General features: G+C 42.1%; 1 protein-coding gene across 1 annotated transcript in view; it reads left to right on the plus strand.

Annotated features, from left to right (window-relative positions):
• The first annotated feature begins 1,435 nt into the window (after nucleotides 1–1,435).
• The window catches only part of LOC126248085 (uncharacterized), an 80,154-nt gene continuing 59,474 nt past the window's right edge, over nucleotides 1,436–22,115 (plus strand). Inside the window, exon 1 of the mRNA XM_049948744.1 lies at nucleotides 1,436–1,648. Within this exon, the coding sequence (XP_049804701.1) occupies nucleotides 1,468–1,648 (181 nt within the window). The 5' untranslated portion in view covers nucleotides 1,436–1,467. The remainder of the gene's footprint in view (nucleotides 1,649–22,115) is intronic.

The raw sequence follows: 22,115 nt of genomic DNA on the forward strand, positions 1-22,115 counted from the left end.
AGTCTTTCAGGCTCCTTTTAAACTGATCTTTATTTGTAACTAAATTTTTTATGTTTGCTGGCAAATTATTGAAGATGAGTGTTCCTGAGTAGTGGACCCCTTTTTGAACTGAAGTAAGTGCTTTTGAGTCCTTGTGCAGATCATTTTTGTTCCTGGTATTGTATGTATGAACTGAGCTGTTTGTTGGGAAAAGAGATATATTATTTAGGACAAATTTCATTAAGGAGTAAATATACTGAGGGGCAGTAGTTAGTATACCCAGTTCTTTGAAGAGGTTTCTACAAGACGTCCGTGAGCTTACTCCACAAATAATACGTATTACACGCTTTTGGACTCTGAAAACTTTTGTTTGACTTGAAGAGTTACCCCAAAATATTATACCATATGACATTATGGAATGAAAGTAGGCAAAGTATGCAAGCTTTTTCACTTCTATGTCGCCTAAGTCTGCTAACACTCGAATTGCAAATACAGATTTGTTAAGGCGTTTTTGCAGTTCTGTGGTGTGCTCCTCCAACTGAATTTATTATCAAGTTGTAATCCCAGGAATTTAAGACTGTCAACCTCTTCTATCTGCTCTTCTTCGTACTTTATGCATATGCTGGGTGGAAACCTCTTACAGGTTCTGAATTGCATATAGTGAGTCTTTTCGAAGTTTAATGTCAGTGAGTTGGCTTTAAACCATTTACTATAATCCATGAAAATATCATTAGCAGATCTTTCTAGAACTACACTCGACATACTATTTATTGCAATACTTGTGTCATCTGCAAACAAAACGAACTCTGCTTCTGGCAGTGTAACTGATGAGAGATCTTTAATGTGCACAAGAAAAAGCAATGGCCCTAAGATGGATCCTTGTGGGACACCACATGTAATTCTATTCTGATGATGACAGATGACTTAATTCACTAGTCCCTTGCACTGACACACTTTGTTTCCTGTTAGCTAGGTATGACTTGAACCATATTGCAGCACTGCCCCTAACACCATAGAATTCTAATTTATTTGAAAGGATGTTGTGGTTTACACAATCGAATGCCTTTGACAAATCATAGAAAATACCTGCTGCTTGTAACTTGTTATTTAATGAATTAAGTACATTTTCACTGTAGGTGTAAATAGCCTTTTCGATATCAGAACCCTTCAGAAATCCAAACTGTGTTCTTGATAATATGTTATTTGTGGTCAGATGGATGAGAAGCTGCCTGTACATTACTTTTTCTAAAATTTTTGAGAATGATGGCAAAAGTGAAATCTGTCTGTAGTTAGCTACGTTTTAATGAGAAACGCAAATCTTGGGGCATCCCGTGGCAGGTGATGGGTCGAAAGGGAAGTGGTACAGCAGCAGTGGTTAGCGCGACGGCTTAAGCAGCAGAGCGCGAGAGGCGGGTGCGGGGCGGCGGCGGCGCGAGACGCGGCCGGCGGCTTTCACCGCGCCGGGTAGTCGCTGTCCAGCGCTCAGCCATGGAGGCCGGCGTGCTGCGCGTCGTCGTGCTCGTCGCGCTCTTCCTGCTGCTGACGGCGGACTACTCGACGCTGCTGGCGCAGCTGCTCACCGTGCTCGGATCCCCCGCCGTGCCCGCCTTCGACACCAAGCCTGCCGAAACGGCGCTTGCCGCAGAACACGAGTCCTGGGAACTTTATCGTGAGTACAGCTCGTCAGCTGTCACAATATCAGCAAACCACTTTCCCGAACAATCGCATTATTCCTCCGTCGTTGACGTCGGGGATCAGGTAAATATGTCGAGAAAAGCTGACTCGTCCGAGACTTTTTCAAATCCTAAGGACCGAAAATCTCGCTTCGTTATTAATACTCTTAGTAAATTATTTTGGCGTTGGAAACTTCGCCTTTACAGCCGTCTCTAAGTGGTCAAAGCTATTACTGATCATACTTTAAAGGAAAGTAATAAAAATTTTTCTTATTCTCTGTTGCGACCTTACGATACCGAGGACGCACGGAAACTAATTTAGCTGCTCTTCCCTACTTTTCGCATCTACCTGTGTATCGAGAAATGTTCAGCAGTCCATTATTTCTGCCCGACATACAAGAGTCAGTAGCCTAAATAAAGTATCAGAACCGTCCGCCAACAAATATTTTGCTCTCGTTATAATTTGCTTAACAGCAAAAGCCACATTCTTGTTTTATTATTGCTCTTTCTGAGAGGAAAAAGTAAATCGTTCCTAAAAACGCTCTCAGATGCGAACCTTTTCCGTTCTTAGCATTCAGTTGTACTAGTTTACCTAAACTTTAAGTGGGGATGGCACTACAAGAAGTCAATTGCATTGCCACTTCACACGACGAGTAAATTCCAGGTGTCGTTAATTTTTTCAGATCTTTATTGCAGTAGAGATAACGCCTTTGTTATGCTCTTCCAATGTCAAGCAATGGTACTAGCCAATGAATCGATTTAATGCTAAACAGCGAAGTGAAACACTACTGTTAGCTTTCACAGTATGTACTTTAAAGACACTGAAGACCGGCCCGTAGCGTTTATTAATCTCATATGACTTCAAAATGTTTCTGAAATAAATTTGTATAATTCAGTTTCACCATAGACAAATGTATTACAGGTAACCATTTTCGCCTTCTAGACAGCGAAATGAGAGTAGTGACGACATACTTAACATCTTCTCACCGCATTGAATTACTGAAAATTAGTCATTTGTGGAAATCGAGGCCATTTTGTATTTGTCATCAGTAAATACAGCCTGGAGAAAAATTTTCTTCAGATCGACCTTCCAAACTTCACGAATACTCAAAGACAAGACTCGAAAGTAACTAAGTAAAGTACCGAAATTATAATTTATTTCAAAATGTGACTGCCAAATGCAATCGTAACGCATTCGCTGTTTTAATTAACCGATGTTCGCTGCTTCAGTCATCTAGTGACACTTGAAATACGTCTCTTAAATAAAACTAATTAGTTAGGGGGTATTGTACTGAATTCTCTCTCAGGTGCTTCTGAATTTCAAACTGGGAAAATATATTTGTTGATGCGTCACCAGTCTATACGAAATATTACAATAGTTTTGTAATTAAATCCAAATAACTCTCAAAAATATCAAAACTAAACAGAAACTTTTTTTGTGATGATGCAAGAATATGACTGTTTCAAGTTACAAGGTCTTTCTCTTTTTCTCTTAGTTTCACTTTACACTCAAATTCAGGACAAAATTGTACGAAGTTATCTAAGACATGCAATATAAAGCTGCACGTAATATACGTTTATACACAGTTTATATCGGAGACACGCAGAGTTACAGACGGTAGTGAAGTGTCAGATAGATCTCACTGCCCAGTGATTTTTTTTTCTCTTTTTTGTGGCCACGATATACGAGACATGTGCAAAACAAAGTGAAGTTTCGATTTCAGTAAGAACATGGCCGCCTTATTGCTATTCCCCGGGAGTGGAATGGCCGACCTTGACGATGTTGTTGAACAGGATCAGGCAATGGAAGGTCGGCATCTGTCTCAGCAGACAGAGTGGTCTGCTTGGCTTGCTGCGTATTCACTAACCAATCTTTCACCAACAGACCTACTTAACGAACGAAAACCTTGGATGGTACTAACTGCGGTATCGAAAATCGGTTTAGATTCTGTTTGGTACATAGAACACAGAAGAAACTCTGAGTTTAGCGGTGTGTATAACCGTATGCCATAATGTAACAATTCAAGAAACATTCATTTATTGTTCTCACATTAAATTAGAATAGCACTTTCAGCATACCCACAGTCAGCTACTTAAATCATATGTGTGATTTTATTCTATCATACAATGGAGCAAGAACCTTCTGTTCACAAACTAAGTGTTCAAGTGTAACAACACTTATTTCTTCCAAATGAAGTAATCTCTATAATTTCAAAGCCGGCCGGAGTGGCCGAGAGGTTCTAGGCGCTACAGTCTGGAACCGCGCGACCGCTACGGTCGCAGGTTCGAATCCTGTCTCGGGCATTGATGTGTGTGATGTCCTTAGGTTAGTTAGGTTTAAGTAGTTCTAAGTTCTAGGGGACTGATGACCTCAGAAGTTAAGTCCCATAGTGCTCAGAGCCATTTGAACCATATAATTTCAACATCTGAGTTTCTAACACGTGTAATTGGTTTTAGTAAACGAAATAAGACAGTTGTGTTGAGAACTTTTCCATATTAAAGTGGATAAATGCGTTGTCGTTTTGGAAGCTATAAGGAAAGTATCACTACCTGTATTAGCCGCGCTCGATGTAGCGCTCCAAAAATTTGGGTGATATATTTCTTGGCCACCTAAATTTTAAATTGAATATCAGCTGTTGCTTTGCGTATTTGTTTAATCCACACAGACATTATATTTTGACGGAATACCTGCGCTCTGTAGTTTGCAACTGTTCACCATAAATTAATTATTAGCTTCCACAATAGCCATGGAATATATACTGGTAGTAGTAACACATGTAGTAGACAATTATAGAAATTTTGTTCTGGTCAAGCTTCATGGAGTAAAAATTTCGTCAGTAAACCTTTAAAGGAAATTGTGGGCACACTTCTAGCAACATTCACCACTGATATATATTAATTACACGTTCGTTGTCTGGTACCTAAGCTCCACGTTCAGTGTCCCTTTAAATTTAAGGTATGAGCACAGAATCTAGGAATCATCAGAATAAAAAAATAAAAAAAATATCGCGTGCCAATGGTTTCATTCAACTTTAAGGAAATAAAATTTTCTGTTATACAGGGTGAGGCAGCTAAGTCATAACACCCCTTGTATCTCCCCAACAGTAATAGATAAAAGATGCCGTTTGGAAAGTGAATTTCAGGGACAAGGGCTACTTGAATACATCACATTTCTGTTTGTGCTATTTTTATTACAGAGATATGAGGCCATCTTTGGTTTTTTTAAATGAAACCCTAAGTTAAATTTTAGCGTAAGATGATGGGTTAGAAAAGACGGTTTCAAATATGTGTATATCATAATATTTTGGCGAACAGTTTTTGAGACACAGATATGTACCCGTTTCGTATTCGTCCTTCGAAGCGGCATTGTCCAATGCGACCTTTCCTGTTGACCACTGAGGAACTTAACAGGGAAGGTGTTGTTTTCCTGCTTCTCGATAACGCCGCAAGGTGACGCACGAGGTAGCTGGAGAGAAGGCTATAAACGTGCTGCTGGGGTAATTAGACATCGCATTTCTGTCACAGTTTCTTTGAGCAGACATGTACACCAACGAAAAAAAGTTAGATATGCTACTAGTGTGTGATGAAAAGCAGAAGAAATGCTATTAGAACAATAAAGCGATATGAAGAGCTATATCCTGATCGTGATCGTGCTACGCACCAACTTCTTGCACGTATTTGCAAGTAACTACTTGAATCGGTATCATGGAACGCCATACAGAGGACAAGGCAGAAAACTGCAACTGGCGAGGTACATGAAGAGGGCGTTCTAGCATTGGCGTAGAACGATCCTACTATTTCGTCGCGACGTACCGCCTCGGAATGTGATATAAGTCAGAGAAGTGTTTTATTGCAGCGGCCTAGATTTCACCAGTTTCACCTCTTATTACATCAAGCAGTCTCCGGTGTGGATTTCGAACGGCGCCTGGAATTTTGCCGGTTTGCTCTTCAGCGCGTACAAGATGATCCAACGTTTTTTCAACGGGTACTTTTAACGATGAAGCGACTTTCACTAACCACGGTAATGTGAATTTGCATAATATGCATTACTGGTCAGTAGACAACCCTCATTGGCTTCGACAGGTACAGCATCAGCAACCGTGGAGTGTTAACGTGTGGTACGGCGTCGTCGGAAATGCCATTGTGGGGCCGTACGACATGCCGGGTACACTAAATGGCAATAACTATGCACAGTTCCTGCGAAACGTTCAGCCCATTTTGCTGGAAGAGGTACCACTAACTACGCGTCAGTGTATGTGGTTCCATCATGACGGCTATCCTACTCACTCTTCCCGTGTGGCTACAGAGCCCGGTCTCCTGATTTGACCCCTCTTGATTTTTTTCTGTGGACAGCAATCAAACATAAAGTGTATGCTCAAATACCAACTACGTCAGACGATAGGAAGCAACGTATCATCGAAGCGTGCGCTGATATCTCACGTGACACCCTGGCAGCCGTTCACAAGTCATTCGAACGGCGACTACAAATGTGCACTTATAGCAGAGGGGAAGCATTTTGAGCACATGCTTCAGTAAAGTTTTGTATCGTGTACAGTATGTATTTTGCCTCTTTGTATTTGTTTCGTATTGTGATCAATAGTAAATAGTTTCAAGTAAATAACAAATACGTACGAAATAATTGTGACCAATAACGGCCTCCTCATTTACATTTATATTTCAGTTACTTCAAATTTATTAACATCTTTTAGTATTTTAACATTGTATGTTGCCTACAATTTTGGTATCACAGTTGTCATATAACTTAATAATATTTGCGTGACATCAGCAGTTAATTTTTGCGCAAAATATCGCAGTATGTATTACTATTGTCGGGTAAATGGGCGTGTTTGTGTAAGGACGGACTCGCGACGTTCACCATGTACTCGACACAACAGGAAAGGTCTCATTGGACAACGCCGCTTCGAAGGACGAACACGATACGAGAACATATCTGTGTCTCAAAAACTATTCGCCTAAATATTATGATATACACTTATTTGAAACGGTCTTTTAAGCCCATCATGTTACGCTAAAATTTAACATAGGGTTCCATTAAAAAAAACCAAAGATGACCTCATATCTCTGCAATAGAAAATAGCACAAATATGAAATGTGATGTAATCAAGTAGCCACTGTCCCTGCAATTCACTATCCAAACGGCATCTTTGTATCTATTACTGTTGGGGAGATACAAGGGGTGTTATAAATTAGCTGCCTCACCCTGTATGTTTACTTCACTATGACACAGCCGGCCAGAGTGGCCGAGCGATTCTAGGCGCTACAGTCTGGAACCGCGAGACCGCTAAGGTCGCAGGTTCGATTCCTGCCTCGGGCATGGGTGTGTGTGGTGTCCTTAGGTTAATTAGGTTTAAGTAGTTCTAAGTTCTAGGGGACTGATGACCTCAGAAGTTAAGTCCCATAGTGCTCAGAGCCATTTGAACCACACTAGTCACACTAGTCGAACTATAAGGGATAATTCTGAGAAATCTGTGCACGATACAAGCCAAATCCCTCAATCTAATATACTTTATTTGTACTAATTTCATGTATTCTAAGGGCAAGCGCTGTAACAGCATAAAATTTATTCAGATCGGAGGATTAGCGGAGCGGTCTAAGGCGCTGCAGTCATGGACTGTGCGACTGGTCCCGGCGGAGGTTCGAGTCCTTCCTTGGGTATGGGTGTGTGTGTTTGTCTTTAGGATAATTTAGGTTAAGTAGTGTGTAAGCTTAGGGACTGATGACCTTAGCAGTTAAGTCCCATAAGATTTCAGACGCATTTGAACATGTTTTGATTCAGATCGGAAGTTGACGTATCTGTTGAATATGTTTAGTGTCAATGGAATATTGCCAATGTTTTTCCAAAGAACACATCCATACATGAGCGGCGATTCTGGAAGTATTTCGTATCGATATTTGTCGGCGAGTTCGCCCCCAGTGCTTCCTTCGAAGTCATATATGTGCACCACTTTATACTGTACCGCAGTCTAGGACGAGGACTGTCATTAGTCTAGTCTTTTAGTACGCCTCCAAATTACTGTAACACAGTATAGTGAAAGGCGGAAGCTCCACTCTTTGTTAGCAACAGTTACGGTCATATTTATCAAAAGACGTTTCGTTCTGAGTTTGAGATGCTGAACTTCTTAAACTGTTTAGTGTTCCGTAACGTGTAGACGAGGATGTAATTTAGCAATGCTAACTAACAGAGGCAAGAATGCATGAATCTACCGTAGTTCCGTTGAGAAAGATTTGTTGAGGCCGACCTCTCCAGCCCTGCTACATGTTACGTGAATTGCGTAAATACTCTGATAAACAAAAACATTATGACCACTGCCCACTGCCAGGTTGTATGCTCCCGATGACGCTGAGGGGACGTGACGCGGTAAGAGAAGTATATGCGAGGAGCAGAGACGAATGGGGAATCATTCTAGAGACGGCAAGTTGCGCAAATTCTGAAATCCACAGGCTTAAGCGACTTTGACAAAAGCCAGATTGTTGTGGCCCTGCGCCTGGGGAGAGTATCTCGGAAAAGGCGAAGAATGTTGTCTGTCCACGTGCTACTGTCGTGAGCATCTATGGAAAGTGGTTGAAGAATGCTGAAACCAGGAGTAGGCGACAAGAAGTTGAACGTCCATACCTCATCACAGAACATATGGACCGCAGGCTTGCCCCCTCTCTAATGCAGGATAGACGCTGATCTGTGGCAGATTCTACGACGCTGTACTGTGAAGGCGCGGGCACAAGCGTTTTGGAACGCACCGTTCAGAGCACAGTGTTGAACATGGTGTTCGGCAGCAGAGGATCCCTACGTGTGTTCCCATATTGACCCAACAACAACGTCAGTTGTGATTACAGTGGGTAGGAGATCATCGAGACTGTACCGCGGATCAATCAAATCATGTACATGGTCAGATGAAATCCGTTCATTGTTAAACCAGGTCGATGGTCGTGTCCACATACTCTGTCATCCAGACAAACGGCTGCTCGAAACATTCAGCGCGTCACGGACGAAGGCCGGTGGGAAAAGTTTTATGTTATCAGGGACATTCACCTGGACTTCCATGATCTTCGGTAGTAGTCGAAGGCATCATGACTGCAGTGGACTACGTGAACCCTATCAGGTACCACCTGTATCCCCCTATGCTCAATGTCTTCCCCAACAGTGATGGCATTTTCCTGTACGACAACTGTCCGTCTCACAAGGCCAGAATCGTGCGGCAATAGTTTGAGGATCTTGTTAGTGAACTGACGTTGATGTCTTGGGCATCAAATTCACCTTATCTGAATACGATGAAACCCAGATGGGTCGCTATTGGGGCGCCTGCTCGGCGCCCACAAACCAACCGCCCGTGAATTTCAGGAGGTATGTGAGCTGTGCGTAGGCATCTGGTGCCAAAAACCTCTGGAAACCTATCGAGTACTTGACGAATGCATGACACGCAGTATCACTGCTGAATTGCGTTACAGATGTGAACGAACACACTTTTAAGTAGGTGTTCATAATGTTCTGGCTCGTCAGTGTATATTGTTTGGATAACTGTAAAGGCTAGCAGGTATAGTTTCAGTTGGAGTGTAGTCCTGTCTTACTATTACTACGTATGAGTTTGGAAACGAAAAGTATTGCTTGAAACCCACGTACCTTAATTCTCATACAAAATACCGAAGGAGCCAAAAACTTTAACTTCATTCAGTAGATGGAACATTAGCCACTTCTTAATTCCTCACTTCAGCAACAGCTGTGCAGTCCACAATATGGCCTTGACATTCACAAGGATCCCTTTAAGTGCGAGGTCACAAATTCAGTCTTTAGTAAGGCTCATTTGAAAGTTTTGTGTTAACAGTTATGAGAAGAAAAATATTAGCTGCCGATGGGATTCAGGAGGGCGACAGAAACTGAGTGTAAGGGAGGTGCAGAGATCAACCTTGTATGGGATGGATGTATTACACTTAGCAAAATTGACATTGTCGAGATTCAACAAATGTTCAAAAGAAACCATTAATTGCGCCATGAACACCGAATGAAAAGCGATGCGCCACAATGACCACGAAGGTTCGCTCCACCAAGATCGAAGACGAACTGCTTAGGAGTTACAAATCATGCAGGACGTTCAGCGAGGTATTCATTCTTAAAGAATACATTCAGAATCATGTTGGTGTCGCGGTGTGATGAAAACTGATGGGATGTAGTGGCTTGCAACCGAATGTGAAACAATCTGTCGCAGACTTTGTCATGAAACTCTGTATGTCCATCATTTTAGCGATGGTTGCAGGACTCGGCTGTTCGATAGAGGATCTCAAATTGAACGCCTTGGAGCCGTCAATTTTCAACCTTATTTTATTGGGCAACCAGTTTCAGCGTTTTACTACTCCATCTTCAGTCCTCTGACAGACGTGTAAGAATAATCTACCTCGCTTGTGATCAAAACAGGAGCCAGCAATAATGGTATTATTAGATATTTGTTGCAGTGACCACTTCAACCACCAATCGGTCAGGGGCCTGAAGATGGCGTAGTAAAAGTGGTTTCCCAATAAAATAAGGTTGAAAATTGACGGCTGAAGGGCGTTTAATTTGACATCCTATATCGTGAAACTGGCTATCCTTTAAGGCGTTGCTGCAAATAGTGTCATAATATGTTTTATAGACACAGAGGAAAGAAAAATCCAAAGGCCGAATTTGTTAAGTGATTGCAATATCACAAACTTTTCGTGAGGGATAGTTTGACTAAAGGTGTATGATTTTTATACGAAGACCAGAAATCAAGCAAAAATATGTTATTTTGATCACCTATTGGCAGAGGTCATACCGTAGTTGTAGTTTTCTTAAGCCCATTTGCCCACTTTCCCTTGCTGTGGCGTAAATATTCCCTACTGCCCTTGCAGGATCACCACACGAGAAAGAATCGTAGTAGGCACAGTATCTCCAGCTTTTCGCAGCATCATAAATAACTTTCCAGCCATTTTACCATCCTGATTGAAAGTCGGAATAATTGTATATGGATGCGTTAAAGCACTGATGTTAGTTGATCTTGATACAACACTCTTAGTACCTCTAATTTCAAAGGCTCTGTTCATATCCATTTCATCTTCAAATTCCGATTGGTCGGAGTTGATAACAAACTCCTTGCTGAACTATGGCATAAGTTTGTTTATTTCATCTACAAATTTTCGGGCCTAGTCCGCGGTTTGCTGCGCGTTGTCGAGTTGACGCTTTGTTTGAAATTTCGTTATGTGACCTCTTCCAGTTCTGTAGCACTGTTTGAAGTTGTGCAACCATCCACTGCTTCCCTTCAAATCTCTGTAATTTATGTCACGCGAATTGTAATGTGCATAACGTAGTAGGTGATACACATCCTGTAAATTATACCGAGCATCCTTGAAATGCAAAAACACCACTTTCTGCAACAAGTGCTCCTTGCCCCCTTCGAATATCCTTAGTTTTTCTTGTGCACTACACGGTTGTATTGCTGAGGACTTACCTGAAATCTGTTCGTAATTGCGTTTTTACTATGCGCCGGATGATTTTCCACGTATGTAATTCTGTTTAGTACCCGCTGCTAGGACAGCAATTGTGTTTTACTGCGTTTCACTGGTGACGGAGGATGATGAGCTGCATGTTTCAGTATCACTTTCACTTGTTAAGCACGTATCGTCATCATTGTACTCCTCATGTACATTGTCCGCACAGTCGAGCGTATACTACACTGCACATTCCACTGACTCATCTTGCGGAAACGTTAATAGTTCATCTGCCAGTTCTTTTTCACTTTACGAAATCCCTGGGCTTCCTTTCTGACGAAATGTTGACTTCGGCAACTGTTGTTGCAAATATAATGCAATGTTTGCTTTGTTTGTCGTTGTTCTTTCTCTCTTTTGTGTTAACACCAATTACTAGCACTAGTGTGAGTTACTCGTACTCGTCGACTAAGCAGTTCAACTACGCTCCGTCACCTCATACTGCGCTGACCACTGGATACGTCCAGTCCCGACACTTGTTGCCATTAGCATCCAATATTGTAGTTGTATGGTAGACAATATGTGGCCGTTGAATGCTGTAAACATCACTGCCCTTTTGTGACCTCGCACTGAAGGGGTTCCTTGTCAGTGCATCGATCAGCAACTAAATGCAACATAACCTCCTCTTCTTTGAGACCTAATCCCACCAAATGGAACGTACTCTATTATCGAGATGCGACTTCATCGAATCCACTGGTATCGCGGCGTATAGTTTTTCTACCTATTCACAGAGAAAGTACACGATCTCAAGAACTTGCCAGAGATTCCCTTAATACCATCTGACTGTCTGACTGGACACCTGTTTACTTCCCCTCTCTTGTTACATTTATTTTTTACCGTATGTACGGCCTTGCACTTAGTATTCAACTGCCGTCTCTACGTCCTAAATAAGCAATTACGCTGAGAGCATCACTGGCCTATATTCAGGGTTGTAGAGCAGCCTCTAGAATTGTCTTTCACCGACAACCGCCTTGTTCTTTTATTTTGTGCTATTTGTAAGTTAGTAATATTACTAAGACTTCTGTTTCGCCTCCACCCCGCTGAAGCACAAACTTTTTAATTGTATGGAGATACGGGTCACAGATACTTCTAAAGTTTATGCGCGTTATGAATGAGTCAAGGTTATTTAACTGCTTTCCTGCCTTACACTGGGTATTTAAACGCTTCATCTGTGTCACGAAACGTGTGTCCTCACGAATCCACTTTTCATGGGTCGAAATGCTGTCAGCGGCTTTTTTGCCGCACGCCCCCAGAGTTAAGTTATATAGCATTAGTCATATACATCTACATCTACACTCTGCAAGCCACCTTCCGGTCTTTGGAGGATGGTCCTTCGTGCACCAGTGTCACTTCCCCATTCCCGGTTCGTCACGAAGGATTTTCGGTAAGAACAATTGCTGGTAAGCATCTGTGTGGGCTCAGATCTCTCTAATTATATCTTCGTGGTCTTTTCCGAAATATACGTTGGAGGGAACAAAATACTGACCGACTCTCTTGTATACGTACGCTCTCGGAACTCTAACAGCAGACCATACCATGATGCAGAGCTCGTCTCTTGCAGCGACTGACAACGGTGTTGGCTGAACATCTCCGTGACGATTTCGTGCTTACTAACTGAACCTGTAACGAAACGTCTTGCTGTTCTTTGGATCTTCTGTATCTCCTCTATCACTCCTACCTGGTACGGATCCCAGATTTGCGAACAATATTCAAGTATTGGTCGAACGAATGTTTTGAAAGCTACCTCTATTGTTGATGGACTACATTTCTTGAGGATCCTCCCATTGAATATGTCTGGCGTCTGCCTTACCCGTGATTAATTTTATGTGATCGTTCGACGCTCCGTACAAATATTCCTAGAAGAAGAATGCAAATGAGCGTATGGCATCGTTGGCCGGGAGGCGCCTATTCGGGGTAGTTCGGCCGCCAAGTGCAACTCTTATTTCATTCGACGCCACACTGTGTGACTTGCGCGTCGGGGATGAGGATACAACGATGATGAGGACAGCGCAACACCCAGTCCACGAGCGGAGAAAATCTCCAACCCGGGCGGGAATTGAACCCGGGCCCGCTTGCATGGGAGGCGAGCACGTTACCACCCAGCTAAGCAGGCGCACGTATTCTTAGATATTCCGTGGAAGACACAGCTTCCAGTGTCTGTTCTGTAATGTGTTAATCATACAGTAGAGAGTTTTTCTTACTGTGAATTCGCATTACGGTTCATTTGTTTATGTTGAGCGTCAAGTGTTAGTCTGTGCACCAAGTGTCCATCCCCTGCAGGTCTCCTCAACTTCATTATAATATTCTAGCATTGCGACTGCTCTGTACACAGCGTCATCCGTGAAAAGTGCAAGCAAAGTGCAAGGAAGACATACAAACCCATGAAGAAAATCGAACTACTTGAAATAAGAAAAGCAAAACGGGAATCCAACAGCATCAGAAGCACACCTATATACCATGTCCGTGTGGGAAGGCTTTGTAGGAAAGATGATCCAACACAAGGGTTTTTAAACGTAAACAGCATTCCTCGAAGGATACACGAAGATATCTAGCGTGGATGCGTACGTACTATCAACGACCACACGCATAATGTAATGAAGCTACAGTCAAATGCTAGCTAGAAGAGGAACTGTCACGCACATTTATTCAGACAAGGTATTGAGTTTCACAGGTAGCAGTTCCATCATGAAAAAGGAAAGTCTGAAAATAAAATAAATAAGAGTAGATATTACCCTCCATAATTAGGGTGAACTTACGTCGCAGGTCATAATAAATCGGAAACGACGCAAGCAATGGCAGGGAAAAATCCCATGGAGAATGTAACTGTGGGTACCTGTACCCTAAGGTAGCGTTCTCGATACCAGTAAGCCACTATTAATAATGGGTTAACCTTAGACGTAATCCACTCGTGCTGCTAAAAACACTAGCAAACAGTGAAACTCCTATCGGCCGAAAATACCGACAACACTGTCAGCAATGTATGAATATTAAACCTGCGTTTCTTGGACGTATAGTGCGCCCCCCCCCCCCAAAAAAAGAAAACAACAAACTTTATGGACAGGTTCCTTATGCAGAAATAAGTAAAATATCTTTAATAAACATGGGCTCCAAAATATATACCTTAAGAGCACTTGTTCATCTTCGCTCGTGTGAAACACATATCTTCTACTGAACAAGTGCTCATATCTCATAAGATGTGTGCTCTAGAGCCCTTAGCCCTTGTTTACTAAACATTCAAATGATTCAAATGGCTCTGAGCACTATGGGACATAACATCTGAGGTCATCAGTCCCCTAGAACTTAGAACTACTTAAACCTAACTAACCTAAGGACATGACACACATCCATGCCCGAGGCAGGATTCGAACCTGCGACCGTAGCAGTCGCGCGGTTCCGGACTGAAGCGCCTAGAACCAATCGACCACCGCGGCCGGCTGCTAAACATTATTTTCTTGTTTTGGTGTAAGGAAACTCTCCTTAAAGTCTCTCTCTGTCTCTCTCTCTTTTTTCACCCTGTATATTCTTAGTGGTCTCCACTGATAGTCTGCGGCTTAAAAATGTTCGCTTATAAATCATTTATTGAATGTAGTCATTAAGAAGTCGAGTACACATATATCATTGTTCTTCTAAATGCTGTTAGTTGAAACCGTCATAAACTGTGCACCAGTATACAGCGTCTTTCTTTAACATTAGGCCTTCTGAGGTGTCAATGTTTCAGTATTTTTCTTTTTTTTTGGTGGTGTGAAGGTGGAAACGAATATGGAAAATAGTATATGGCCCTATGATGAAGCCAAGTGTTGTAATACACAATTTCCAGTTTAAGAATTTCTGAATCACAACTACTGATATTAAAACATCAAATCCAATATAGAAGTCAAGGTAGAATCGACTCATTGCTACAAAGTATCCGTGTAGAAAGCTTAGTAGCAAGAAGTAGTCTCTCCTCGTGGATTAATCAACGAAAAACCCTCGCCTTAGCACACGTAAAGTAGAAGCGTAAATTAATAGATTGTTGTGTGGTAAAGTATACAATGGTCCACTAGCAAAGAAGCAATGTATTTGTGAGGTCAATAGCAAGAAAAGATTAGATTCCGAAGGAAGCGGCGTTCATAAAGAGCGATGGATGGGTGTAAAATATTTGAGGTGTGGACGAAGGTAAATTTAATGTCTGCAGATCCGATGGCAATGTAAATGTGTGGAGCAACGTCGACAAATGCCTGCAAAAGAAAACCATTCAGCCCACAATAACGAACGGTGAGGAAAATATAATCGGACTGGAGATGTGCTTTTCAGCCCTTGGTGACGATTCTGTGACTAATAACAGTTACAAAAGAATTTTCATAGGAAGTGCAGAAATACTCAATGACAGGTCAATATACATATTACAATAAATTGCAATCCGAAACAGGAGGTGGATATAACCCCTTGTGGCTACTGTATAATTACTCTGAAATTGCTGAAATAGCTTCAAAACATTCGGATCTATATTTAATTGAGAATTCATGGAAAACTCTGGATAGAAGCATTGGCCAGTTTACTCATGAGCGCATATGAAGAAGTTAATAAACATCACCTCAGCATTCAGTGTGAATGTATAAGGAAAGTTACAGAAAAATAAAGAATGTTTAAAAATAATCATAACAAGATAATGGTCAGACTTGTCGCGTCTAAATCTGAAGTAATTTTTTTGTCACCGGGAGAATGCCACTAAAATACACAAGCCAAACATCAGCTACTAATACGCACTGCAAGGTACCCAAGAAAAATCGCGAGAACTGGGGTCTGTGATCAAGAGATGGATATCCCCAGATATCGCTAGCTGATGTTACGGCGCTTAGTTGGAAAAATGCGGCCAGCCGGGCAGTGCCCTTTCAGAAGGAATCTTGGTTCAAGGCTTCGTTAAAAACGAAAGCTGAAATTCAATTTGTTCGTCGCACTTTCTGGTAACTGTTAATTTACTTTTTGGTAAATATTTGGAATCGTATCCTATAACCAAATTTTCAATTCCAAGAGGTATCATCTGCGATCAATTTCGCTGTCCAGGTTGTAGAAACCGTACGTATTTCTTTCTGTGTGCTATGGAGATCTACTAGATATGCCAGCTGAAGCCATCAGCAGAAAACGAGTAGAGATTTTCATGTACTAAATGGTGGCTAAACTTAAAGACGGACGTTTAAATAGTGTACACATGCGCATAGGAAGAACTGAAGCTCTCAATGTTACAGACTGCAAGTCCACTGGCGGCGAAGAACTAAATATAGCTATATGCCTGAAGAATTAGTCAGTGATATTGCCACTTTTAATGTATTATTATCTCCGAAAGAGAAATCTGAAACAAAAATTACCGCATTTGACAAAGATAAAGTGGTGGTGTGATGGATGAACTACGGTGGTTGCTACAGATGCAAAGACCATTATTGTTGATTTTAATTAATCTTGCGGGTACACAGCAGATAAGCCTAAATTTGAGAACGAAATGCAGACTACAACAACTTTCATATTCAAAGGCGGAAAAACACACAAAGATGACTGCAGGGTACATGTCTGCACCTACACATCCACACACAATAATATCCATGATCGATATGGATGGTTCATTGTTATCTGTGTTCATGAATCGACCGGAAACTTTGTGATTCGTGTGAAAAGAGCGTTTTTTTGTAGTACACACATCAAAGGTTGGAAAAATGGAGAATGAAAATTTTACATTTTGTAATCGTCAAAATTTCTTCCATTTCATGAAAACAATTCCCTTCTCCTTGTCGATTGCTGTTTAGATCTGAAAAATTCTGAATCATTATCAGCCACATTTTTTCGAGCTCAGACTGACAAGTATGTACTGGTATGACGGATGTACTTCAGCTGGCTGAGAGAGAATTTTTTTATCAGTGGACTGCATTTAGCAGAACATTAACAGGGTAAGTTATTATGGACAGATCACTACACTTTTAGTCTTCCGACATGAGAAAAAATCATAAGCTGCAATCACAAGCACATGTATTAACTCCCCTCCACGCTTTCAAAATGTGATTAAATATGCAGAGCACTCTTCAAAATACGCTGACATTAGACAGAACTGATTTCAAATCGTGGCCCCGTTTCCTTTAAAAACGTTGACGTCTGTCTGCTACTGAGAGGACTGTAAATTATCATAATTAATTAATGTTCATTTAGCACAAGGAAATGTATGTTTGGTGCACTGTATCGGTACCTCACATTCTCGCAGCAGAAGAAATAAAATTAATGCAGACGTGTTGAAAATTTCGTGATTATAGGCTAGTTTCCCATAACAATGCCCTAAGGAAGTTAGAGATAAAACAGTTGTAATTCTGTAGGCATAGTTAGTTATCGTTCGATCGCTTTCAACAGCGAATCAGCACTAGCATCGCTGGGTGACGTTGCCGTAGCGCAGCAATAAGTTCGGGGGCTGTACACCATGCAATTTCAAGAGCGAAGACCAAGCGAAAAATGTCATATTTCATAATTATTTTGACTGACGTCCAGTTCGTACTAGCAGATAAAATTTTGCTTACAGACTTTTTTCGAAGCTGAGCAACGGTGATGAAAGAAATCAACACATTTTTCGACATGAAGCTGATTACACCCTTGTTAAAAGGAGGAGATGTCAGCCAACCGACGGATAAACTTTTTATTTTTATAAGGCGGTATTTACTTGACCGGAGGAAGATGTCCAAGTATTGAAGTGGAATCGATTTCAGTTCTCTTTCAAGGTATTTTTATATTTATTGAGGCAATTTTGGTAGTGATAATTGTGGTTCTCCTGAAACAGGAATTTGTTTTCTGGGAGCATTCGAATTCATTAATAGTCTTTTCTGTATATATAGTGTCACGCTCTTTCACGTTTTCTCGGCGTGACTGGTTAATGCTGTACTTTCGGGTGTACGGCCTAGTTTTTGAATGCATTTATTCGCAATAATTCGATGACCGACCCTTTCGTTCTCTTCATCTGCTGGGAGTTATTGTTATCACTGCCTGGACAGAGTGTAATACGTAACAACATAACAACGTAGCACATGAAAAACACTGGGTCGCTGGCGAAATATTGCGAATGAAATGTAAAATGGAATCGACAACTCTGCCCTAAACACGAAAACACGCCATTTATTTTCTGTCTTTTCGTGGCTTACAGCTAGTATGGTACCTGACAGGCGTTTTGTCTTCTATCTGGCCGGTGTATAGGGCACTGGCTGACCTTCAGTGCCGCTAAAAGCTGAGCCTCGAGGCTTCATTCGAAGCGGTGGTATGCGCAGCAGCTGCTGGATTAGGGCGCGCCGAGCTCCAAGGCAGGCTTTCGCTCGTGACGCAACGCTTTCGTTTTCCGCCGCCATTGTGCTGTCGCAGGCAGCCACGCCGTCACCTTGAGACACTTCAGACGAGGCGGTAGCTCTGGCTGTACGTTGCGAGCCGTTTCCTCCAGTGCTTATCGAGAACTCGTTTTCCAAACTCCCTCCGATTACAAGAGGAAAGCTGGCAGTTTGTTTGACCACTACTCATCACGCATAGTCGAATTGGTGTTACACACAACCACATATGTATTAGTTTATCTGGCTTATGTGCAAAGTACAGCAGAGTTTCCAGCGATCCATGATGCTGTGGCCACAAGCTACACCATCACCAGCCTGAATATTAGTGACCCCGTTAAAAGTGTACACTGGAGCACTGCAAATGGTGTAAAACCGACAGCAGCCCGTAATGTGACTATCCACAGCTGACGGAAGTCGTGGCAGTCGATTGTATGGGATCAGCGACACAAAATGTGCCAGTATGGAGACGTGGCAAAACGACAGGAAGGAGCCATCGCGTTCCGATGTGCTCACAACCACACCGACGATGCTCAATAATACGCGGTATAGCACCAGAAGCCATGTAACACGAAGTAAAAGCAATGCTCATGAGATAGATTCCGACCGACAGGGGCCAGAGACTGTGTCACACCTTGTGAGTGACAATCGGTTTCAAAACCCATAGGAACTGATGCTGTTTCTGAAAACTGGTCCTCCTCAACGAATTTTCTAGGGAACGTAACGAAGAAAACTGCATGCACTGGACAATAGCAGTCGAGTACCTCGCGAAAGGCAATGTCTCAAAATGGCTCTTAAACCTGTACGTCTTCAGTGGACCAAACAAGTCCTAAACTCTATAGTATCTGGAGAACAGTCCGACGGTTAGCACTTTTCCTATTTTCCAATTAAGCAATGCGCCAAGTGCACAGACGACCCGGTGAGGCCTTTAACTTACAGTCTGTGGAAGGCTCACTTCTGATCGAAGGTGGTTATGTGATGTTTTCGGGGTGTTTTACGTAGCACGACGTGGGCAACAGTCTTTCATCTTACCGTGAACGTCCATCAGGTTGCTTATTTCGATACCTTCGAGGGGCCAAGTGTTGCCCTCCCTTCTACATTAGGCCGGCCGGAGTGGCCGTGCGGTTCTAGGCGCTACAGTCTGGACCCGAGAGACCGCTACGGTCGCAGGTTCGAATCCTGCCTCGGGTATGGATGTGTGTGATGTCCTTAGGTGAGTTAGGTTTAATTAGTTGTAAGTTCTAGGTGACTGATGACCTCAGAAGTTAAGTCGCATAGTGCTCAGAGACATTTGAACCTTCTACATTTTCATGTAGACACTCATGTGGACACTCGGATCCTCTAAGTTAACAGCCGTGTTGAAAGGTCTCAACGCATACGTTCCTGTACGTACTTCAGGCATCCCGTCCTACCTCGACTGTCTCATTAAATCGTCCAGTTTTAATGCCATAGAAAATTCCTAGGACTATCTGGATCATCGGGTGAAACTTAGCAGTTAACGTCCCAGTAATCTGGTAAATCTATGGGACCCAATCATCAGTGTATAGGTTCAAGTACATATTACATGTGTTAAGGCTGGAGTGGGGGGGGGGGTGTAGGGGGAGTGTTACACTGTATTAGTGTCATATCTTCTGGGTGTGGCTACATTTTCGTCTGTTGTGCTTAGTTGCTGGTGGTTGTCACGGCCGCAAACGCTATTCGTGTGCTATGAACGCAGTGATAAGTACCTATCACGATAGCATATTCGACTGTGAGCCTTCCCTAAATACTCCAAAAACGACAGCCTCTCTCCTTCTCCTATGTCATGGGTCAGGATAGGGGGTTATTAAACTAATAAACTGATTCTGACTTTATGGAGAATTGTCGAGTTTAGTTACCTGAACATCACAGCGCAGACAAATAAGACTACAACACTCCTAGCGAACCTCACCTAAGCGTATGGAGACCCCCAGTGTTGAAGCCCAAGACTGCACCAACCATTTTGCTGGTCTCTCGATACTTTATCTACACCCCAGATCTATTTAGGACGACCCTACAGTTTTCAACACTGGCGTATGTCTACAAAATTGCAGACTAGCTAGTCATGAAACCAGATCGTGGAACTCCAGTCACCTTCATAAGTACCACGGGTACTCATCAACAATGACAATTCAGTAAAGTTACTCACATCATTTAGTTAGTTATCTGTGAGCCTCACCAGGATATCTCGCAAGGAAACGCTTCCACTGATACTCACTTATGAACAGTTTCAAATACGTTTAGCATGCGTGGAGACGCGCACCTCTCTCGTTAAATGTCAAGCAGTGTAGAGAATGCCCCCATGAATGCTCATATCGAGTACAGGCAGTTCTGCACGGCATGCGCGCTATCTGTCACTGTAGGCGTACTTTTAACATGGCAAACATTTCCTGATGATACCTGTACACGATACTGTGCCGGCTCAGTCGTAGCACAGATTAAAACAATCTTACAAGAAGTCGTTCCACACTGAAGTGAATGAAGTAAAATAAGGCAGAAGTAACATCTGAATTCGCTTAACAGGGAATGCACTTTCTAATGTTAGCACATAAGGAGGCGCCACCGGAACTGTGGCTATTTGTATTTTTGTTCTCAGAAGATTTCAATGTTCATTTTTCCTGCATGCTGTTCGAGAGCGGAACGGAACAGATATAGCTTAAAGGTGGTTCGATGAACCCTCTGCCAGGCGGTTAATAGTGAATTGTAGAGTAATCATGTACATGTAGACATTTGATTAACCACCAATTATTTTTATCTTTTCTTTGGCCATTTGTCCCACTTCAATGCGGGGCCGGCCGTGTTACTATGGATTTGGCGGAGGGTGGCCGAATGCCCTTCCTGTCGCCACTCCAAACCTCCTGGACGGAATTAGTGTACCTCAGCTGTCTGTGTCTAGTGTAAGCCATGAAACAGTGCGAGCATGTACAAATGTCTGCGAGTCATGTAACTGAGGTGGAACGTGGGGACCAGCCCGGTATTCACCTAGAGAGATGTGGAAAACCGCCTAAAAAGGACATCCAGGCTGGCCAGCAGACCGGCCCTCGTCATTAGAGAGCCGGGCGGATTCGATCTGGGGCCAGCGCACTTACCTGAGTCCAGGAAGCAGTGCATGAGCAGTCTAGGTTACCGCCAATTTTTTTTATGTTTAAATTAAATTTTCATCGACTAGTCACGTTTCTCTTGCTTTCTACATTACAGTATTTTTGATATAGGATTCTTCGTCACTTTATTCGTCCTCTGAAGAAACCTTCAAAAGAAAATTCCAATAAATTCCTTTGTCAAAGTTCCACATAATTCATATTTTCCTATGATCTAGATAACAAATAAATATAATGTTGGTGCACTAGAAAATGTACTAATGATATCAAATCTAGGTAGTACAAAACTGAATTTTGAAAAAATTGTCATGAAAAGTATATGCCAGTCTAAATTATTACAATGTTTCACCAAATACACATAGTGATTTCAAATGAGAAAAGAATTTAAATCATTTTCTACATATTGAAGAAAATTAAAAGAAATAATTATTCCTACGAGGCAGAATTTATGGTTTCCTTGGCGCATTAACCGTTCATTCAGAATCTTCTCGGGTTTACAGCCAGTTGATGATCAA

This window comes from Schistocerca nitens, chromosome 3 (genome assembly GCF_023898315.1).
Source record: "Schistocerca nitens isolate TAMUIC-IGC-003100 chromosome 3, iqSchNite1.1, whole genome shotgun sequence".
Lineage (NCBI taxonomy): Eukaryota > Metazoa > Arthropoda > Insecta > Orthoptera > Acrididae > Schistocerca > Schistocerca nitens.